The sequence below is a fragment of the Nycticebus coucang genome, chromosome 14 (genome assembly GCF_027406575.1).
Source record: "Nycticebus coucang isolate mNycCou1 chromosome 14, mNycCou1.pri, whole genome shotgun sequence".
NCBI lineage: Eukaryota > Metazoa > Chordata > Mammalia > Primates > Lorisidae > Nycticebus > Nycticebus coucang.
The window spans coordinates 16,384,700-16,392,662 of record NC_069793.1 but is presented as its reverse complement, the minus strand read 5'-3'; the positions used below and the strand labels follow the sequence as shown (position 1 = coordinate 16,392,662).

Genomic DNA, 7,963 nt, shown 5'->3' with positions numbered 1-7,963 from the left:
ACCCAGCAGAACATTGCGTGGCCTCCTTATGAACATACAGCTTAAACCATGGATGTGTTAGATAGCTTATTCTGTTTCTGAGTTGCCAGAGAAGAAGGTTCTACATTTTAAGTAATATTTTGGTGTAACAAAAAATAAGAAATATAGAGAAAAAGAAATAGTTGACACAGGAGTTAACTTATATTGTTCAGGCTGATGCTTAGGAAAAAGTTTCCAAATTACGTTGGAGTATCTTGGGTGTAGAAAGTGAAGAGCGTGCTATTCATCTCACTTTTAAAAAAAGTTTGGCTTGTATTAGTGCTTTCCCCAAATCTCTGCCTCTTAGTATCTTATTATACAATGTGCATTTTAATCAATGTGAGATATCACATACATATAATACATTGCAAACATCTAAGTGCTCAGACCATGTCTGCAACAGTTGATTGCATTAACTCTGTGCACCATTCAACAATCAATGATCTAACCGATGCCTAGAAAAGTAAGGTAAATTATTCAGTGTACTGCTCTCTAACAGGCTTAGACCTAGCATGAAAACCAAGGCCATCTGGCTTCTTCTATTAGCCAGTATTCAGTAGTCTAGACTTCTAAATGAGATGTTATACACAAAATGCATGCCCACTACTCTGAGATATTTGCTATGTTCCTTATCATGACATGACACAATCCATTGTAACATAAATCTCATGTTATTAGTCACTGAATAAAAGTACGAGTAGGATGCATCAGCAACTTTGAAATGGTGTAATGTTCACTTACCTCTCAGTTATGACATTCATTTGACTGTGTTAAGAAAGACACGTTTGACAAAATCCCTACTACAAGTGAGTGTGTGTGTACTTGAAAGTTAGCACTTAGAGTTTATCATTGTGAAGTTAGATGACTCCTGCAAAGTTCTGTCATGAGGAACTTATCTGTGATCTCAGAGCTTTCTTAGCTGCATCTTTTACATCTCTGTTTCTCAAACTATAAATCAAGGGATTCAGCACTGGGATGAAAATGGTGTAGAAAACGGAGATAACTTTGTCAGTGCTGGGAGAATACAGATAGCTGGGCCGGGAGTAAATGAAGAGAAGGGTCCCCTGATAGATGACCACAGAAGTCAAGTGAGAGGCACACGTAGAGAAAGTTTTCTTCCTCCCACTGGTAGAGCGAATCTTCAAGACCGACTGAAGAATGAAGGAGTAGGAGATGACGATGATGACAAAGCAGGTGATTTCCACGGAGCTGCCGTAGGTGGAGAGGAGCCACTCATTAATGGACGTGTCTGTGCAGGAGAGTTTAAGCAGGGGAGGGAGGTCGCAGAAAAAATGATTAATCACATTTTTGTCACAGTATTTCAGAATAAAGGCAAAGGAGGAGTGAACCAGGGAACTCATGTTGCCACCGATATATGACAAGATGATCAGTCGTATGCAGATGCCCCGAGACATGACAACTGTATACAGCAAAGGGTTACATATGGCTACATAGCGGTCATACGCCATTGCAGCCAAGATGAAGGATTCTGTGTCTGCAAAAGCACAGAAAAAATAAAACTGTAAGGCACAGCCGTAAAAAGAAATCGACTTGTTCTCTGAGAGAAAATTGACCAGCATTTTAGGAACAATGACTGAGGAGTAACAGAGGTCCACGAAGGACAGGTTGCTAAGGAAAAAGTACATGGGGGTTTGAAGGTGAGGGTCAATCCTGATCAACAGCATCAGCCCAAGGTTCCCAATTAGTATCACCCCATACAATGTCAGAAAGACCAGGAACAGGACCACCTGCAGCTCAGGGCGAGTCGGAAAGCCTAGCAAAATAAACTCAGTCACCAGCGTGTAGTTTCCCTCTACAAATTCCATCTTCTGTGTTGTTTCCTTTCAGGAGAATGCAAACATCTGAAATATTATATTGATGGAAAAAGAAAAAGATAATTAGATATAACTGTAAGATGATGGCATTGTTTTTATAAAACAAAGAAGTAATCAAATGAAGAAGGTAACCTCAAACTTCTTTCAAACAGAAACTCAGCTTAGTTTCATATTTTATGGCTCCAATGTTTTTAATTTCCTTGATTAATGACTGCATCTTCTATTGCACAGCTGGCGTCCTGAGTACAGGAACCACATCTGATGGTGCTTACCTCCTTGTACCCCAAATATAACACAATAGCCGGACATTAAAAAAAGAAAATTTAAAAAAGTAGAAATTAATGAACAGATTGATGGTTGTATAAAAAAGAAAAAATATTAAAATATTATTAAAAATAAATTGACTTATGGACTGTTCCTAAAAATGAGAATTTTAGAACAATTTGCTTTTTCTGCTCAGGATTGGGTAGAGATACTATATCTTTTGGCGGAGTGAATGGAGTGGATAAAAACATATGCCAGCTATTTTTTTTTTACTATAAAGCAAACACTGTAAGGAAATGAAAACAAATGTCAGTAAATACCAGCTGTGAGTATATTCTTGACATGAAAGAGCTTAGAATTCTATGAATCCTGCTAGTATACTAAACCAAGGTGAGAACATTAGTTACCTATTGTATTTGCTTCTGTGATTGCAGCAGTTATCATAATCCTTGCCTTCAAGGAAATGTTGATGACCATCAGTGGATTTACTGAATAAAGTACATGAAATAATTAGTAATGAGTTAACTTACTAAAATTAAGTAAGAAATTAAAGAAATTTATTTTCTTTGGCATCTTTGTTGATTAAGTGTTATGAACAAACAAAAATAGCTGCATTTATTTTTATGCAGGTTTAATACAGTGTATTAAATATGAGGGCTCTATAAAACACTGCTTCTGTTGTCTCAAAATATCTCCAAAAATGTAAGGAATTGTAAGTGCAAGGAATTTGATCTTGACTTTAATGAATGGACTTGGAAATATGTAAAACAATTAAAGCATCAAATATGTAAGGTTCTATTGAGAGATCCAGAAAGGGAATTACAAATATTTCTAAGTCATTCCCTTCTTTCTGCAATAAATGTTATGACACTGAAAGTTCTGAGGGCTTCTTTGTTTATCTCATTCAATTAATAAAACCACTCTATAGCATAGGCACGGAAAAGCTTATTGATAATCAGAGGGATTAATCACGGGCTCAAAGTGCTGCCTTGTACTATTGACTCAAACAGTGTGAATGGAAAGTGGCAATATAGCAGGAAAGTGGTTAATTTGTTCTTATTTTGTTGTGAAAACAATCAAGGTATTTAGAAAATATAAGACATTGTTTTAGAGTTAGGAAGAATTTAGTTGATGTCCCATATTGGCTATATATGGACTGTGTCACCTTGTACAATTTAAAGTAAATTACATTAATTCATTAGTAACAAGGACCACAAATACCTCATAGTGGGTTTCTGTATGGATTAAATTAGGAAAAGTTCCCTCTCCCTCTCTCTGTCAGCTACCTCTATCTCCTGTTTATCCTCCCTTGTGTTAGTCTTTAGAGATACATGCATATAGCAGATAAACAGCAACGACTAGTTTAAAATTCTACACGGCTCACTTTTACTCTTAACTTATAAATACCATTTACTATCAAAATTTTATAAACAGTAGCTATTAATGGCTTAAATAGTGCTTATCTGTTTAATTCTTACCTATAACTCATTTAATTATCACCAGAGCAACTAACAAAACTACTGCGGGGTTTCTGTCATTATCAGCTTTTTCTTACAGATGAGGGAAACTAAGAAACGGAGAATTTGAGATTTAGGATATAATGAAAACGGGATTCAAACTACAGACCCTGTGGCGGCACCTGTGGCTCAGTGGGCAGGGCGCCGGCCCCATATACCGAGGGTGGCGGGTTTGAACCCGGCTCCAGTCAAACTGCAACAACAACAACAAAAATAGTCGGACGTTGTGGTGGGCGCCTGTAGTCCCAGCTTGGGAGGCTGAGGCAAGAGAATCACTTAAGCCCAAGAGTTTGAGGTTGCTGTGAGCTGTGAGGCCACAGCACTCTACCGAGGGCAACATAGTGAAACTCTGTCTGAAACAGAGTTTCTGAAACAAACAAACAAAAAATTAAAAAATTAAAAAAGATCAAACTAAAGACCCTGACTCCTAAGCCTCACAATACATTGGCTTTCTATAAACTAGACTCTTCTTATTAACTCTTTAAATTTGAGCGAGAATATTGATGTTTAGAGTGATATTCCAACATCGTACAGCTGGTAGTTGGCAGGTATGATTCAAATTCAGGTGTGTTTCAAGTCAAAGCCCAGGAAAACAAGCATGAAGATGGTGAAAACATTCCATTTTGAGATGGGCTGAGGTTCTTGGACTTGTCGAAGGAAGAAGTGGCTCCCATGTCCTCGTAATAACAGGGGCATGCACTAATTGGGAAATTCATAACAAGCATGTCATCTGTTTAAAAATTCTATTTAGAGATTTGTTAAAGAGGAGAGAAGAGGTATGAGAATGGAGGTAGAAAAAGACAGTGAGCCCTTGATTCTTACTTTAAAAAGGAATTAACAAAATACCTAATCAAAATACTATTATTCACTAAATTCTTCTCAAAAATAGAACAAAACCATCTTAGGATAGAAAATGAATCAATTCCAATTATCAGTAAGCAGCCATGCTTCAATTCTCTTATCTGTAACAAAGAATTTATTCAAATAAAAGACAGTTTAGATCCTTGTATAAACTTTATGAGAAAGAGCGATGCAAGAGGTATCACCTTGGGAGTAGAATGCTGAGTGAGAGAAGGGCTTTCTCCACCATTGAACACAATCAGTAGTTCTTAGTCTCCAACTGCAAAATTGATTGTTTTTTTACCATTACAGCCCATCTAATAACAGCAGAAGCTGCTTGTCAAAGAAAAGAACCCATGCCAATTGCCTAGATGAATAATTTTACCAATAAAACCAGGGGATTTTACATACATTTTTACGTCACTGGGGACCTAGTGATCAAAAGATTCTAAACATGCTAATTTGCAAGAGACTACTCTCCTGGGGAATAGTTAAGAGGATTATTGACTATGGGAATATTTTTTTCTAAAAACACATTAGTAAGTTTAATTATAATATTGCATGTTAATATGAAGACGTAATTTTTATTCTCAATAATATTTGGATTGTTTTTAATAACACTTGGAATATGACAGAAGGCCCACTTTAATGTAGGATTTTGCCAACATTTCAAGTATTTAAAAATGTAACCACTGTCATTTTAATTATTTCAAAAATTACATGGAAGATCGAAAAGGTTATTTTTTATCACCAGTACTGAAAATTATTATTTATTTTTGGTATTGTTCATTTTATTTATTTGCTTAAATTTTTATTTTTAATTAGTACAGATTTACTAATACTTCTTGGGGGGCATGTGATATTTTGATACAAACATACAATGTGTTATAATCAAATCAGGGAATATGGTATCTATGACTTCATTTCTTTGTGTTAGGACCATCCTAATATCTCTCTTTAAGTTATTTATTTATTTTTTTTTACTGTTGGGGATTCATTGAGGGTACAATAAGCCAGGTTACACTGATTGCAATTGTTAAGTAAAGTCCCTCTTGCAATCATGTCTTGCCCCCATAAAGTGTGAAACGCACCAAGGCCCCACCCCCCTCCCTCCATCCCTCTTTCTGCTTCCCCCCCATAACCTTAATTGTCATTAATTGTCCTCATATCAAAATTGAGTACATAGGATTCATGCTTCTCCATTCTTGTGATGCTTTACTAAGAATAATGTCTTCCACTTCCATCCAGGTGAATACGAAGGATGTAAAGTCTCCATTTTTTTTAATGGCTGAATAGTATTCCATGGTATACATATACCACAGCTTGTTAATCCATTCCTGGGTTGGTGGGCATTTAGGCTGTTTCCACATTTTGGCGATTGTAAATTGAGCTGCAATAAACAGTGTAGTACAAGTGTCCTTATGATAAAAGGATTTTTTTCCTTCTGGGTAGATGCCCAGTAATGGGATTGCAGGATCAAATGGGAGGTCTAGCTTGAGTGCTTTGAGGTTTCTCCATACTTCCTTCCAGAAAGGTTGTACTAGTTTGCAGTCCCACCAGCAGTGTAAAAGTGTTCCCTTCTCTCCACATCCATGCCAGCATCTGCAGTTTTGAGATTTTGTGATGTGGGCCATTCTCACGGGGTTTAGATGATATCTCAGGGTTGTTTTGATTTGCATTTCTCTAATATATAGAGATGATGAACATTTTTTCATGTTTTTGTTAGCCATTCGTCTGTCGTCTCTAGAGAAAGTTCTATTCATGTCTCTTGCCCATTGATATATGGGATTGTTGGCTTTTTTCATGTGGATTAATTTGAGTTCTCTATAGATCCTAGTTATCAAGCTTTTGTCTGATTGAAAATATGCAAATATCCTTTCCCATTGTGTAGGTTGTCTCTTTGCTTTGGTTATTGTCTCCTTAGCTGTACAGAAGCTTCTCAGTTTAATGAAGTCCCATTTGTTTATTTTTGTTGTTGTTGCAATTGCCATGGCAGTCTTCTTCATGAAGTCTTTCCCCAGGCCAATATCTTCCAGCGTTTTTCCTATGCTTTTCTGGAGGATTTGTATTGTTTCATGCCTTAAATTTAAGTCCTTTATCCATCTTGAATCAATTTTTGTGAGTGGGGAAAGGTGTGGGTCCAGTTTCAGTCTTTTACATGTAGGCAGCCAGTTCTCCCAACACCATTTATTGAATAGGGAGTCTTTTCCCCAAGGTATGTTCTTGTTTGGTTTATAGAAGATTAGGTGGTTGTAAGATGTTAGTTTCATTTCTTGGTTTTCAATTCGATTCCAAGTGTCTATGTCTCTGTTTTTGTGCCAGTACCATGCTGTCTTGATCACTATGGCTTTGTAGTACAGACTAAAATCTGGTATGCTGATGCCCCCAGCTTTATTTTTGTTACTAAAAACTGCCTTAGCTATACAGGATTTTTTCTGCTTACATACAAAAGGCAGAATCATTTTTTCCAAATCTTGAAAGTACAATGTTGGTATTTTGATAGGAATGACATTGAATAGGTAGATTGCTTTGGGAAGTATAGACATTTTAACAATGTTGATTCTTCCCATCCATGAGCATGGTATGTTCTTCCATTTGTTAATGTCCTCTGCTATTTCCTTTCTGAGGATTTCATAGTTTTCTTTATAGAGGTCCTTCACCTCCTTCATTAGGTATATTCCTAGGTATTTCATTTTCTTTGAAACGATGGTGAAGGGAGTTGTGTCCTTAATTAGCTTCTCATCTTGACTGTTATTGGTGTATACAAAGGCTACTGACTTATGGACATTGATTTTATATCCTGAAACATTACTGTATTTTTTGATGACTTCTGGGAGTCTTGTGGTTGAGTCTTTGGGGTTCTCTAAGTATAAGATAATGTCATCAGCAAAAAGGAAGAGCTTGACCTCCTCTGCTCCCATTTGGATTCCCTTTATTTCCTTGTCTTGCCTAATTGTATTGGCTAGAACTTCCAGCACTATGTTGAATAGTAAAGGTGACAGAGGACAACCTTGTCTGGTTCCAGTTCTAAGAAGAAAAGCTTTCAGTTTTACTCCATTCAGTAAAATATTGGCTGTGGATTTGTCATAGATAGCTTCAATCAGTTTTAGAAATGTGCCACCTATGCCTATACTCTTCAGTGTTCTCATTAGAAAAGGATGCTGGATTTTATCAAATGCTTTTTCTGCATCTATTGGGAAGATCATGTGATCTTTATTTTTGCCTCTGTTAATATTGTGGATAACGTTTATGGACTTGCGTATATTAAACCAGCCTTGCATCCCTGAGATGAAGCCTACTTGATCATGATGAATGACTTTTTTGATGATAAGCTGTAATCTATTGGCTAGGATTTTGTTGAGAATTTTTGCATCTATATTCATGAGATTGGTCTGAAATTCTCCTTTTTGTTTGGGTCTTTTCCTGGTTTTGGTATCAGGGTGATGTTTGCTTCATAGAATGTGTTGGGGAGGATTCCTTCTTCCTCAA

General features: G+C 36.6%; 1 protein-coding gene across 1 annotated transcript; it reads right to left on the bottom strand.

Annotated features, from left to right (window-relative positions):
* Window positions 1-899: 899 nt before the first annotated feature.
* LOC128565844 (olfactory receptor 5I1) lies at window positions 900-1,844 on the bottom strand. The gene has a single exon (XM_053562576.1). It carries the CDS (start codon window positions 1,842-1,844, stop codon window positions 900-902), a length of 945 nt encoding a protein of 314 aa, XP_053418551.1.
* Window positions 1,845-7,963: the final 6,119 nt, after the last annotated feature.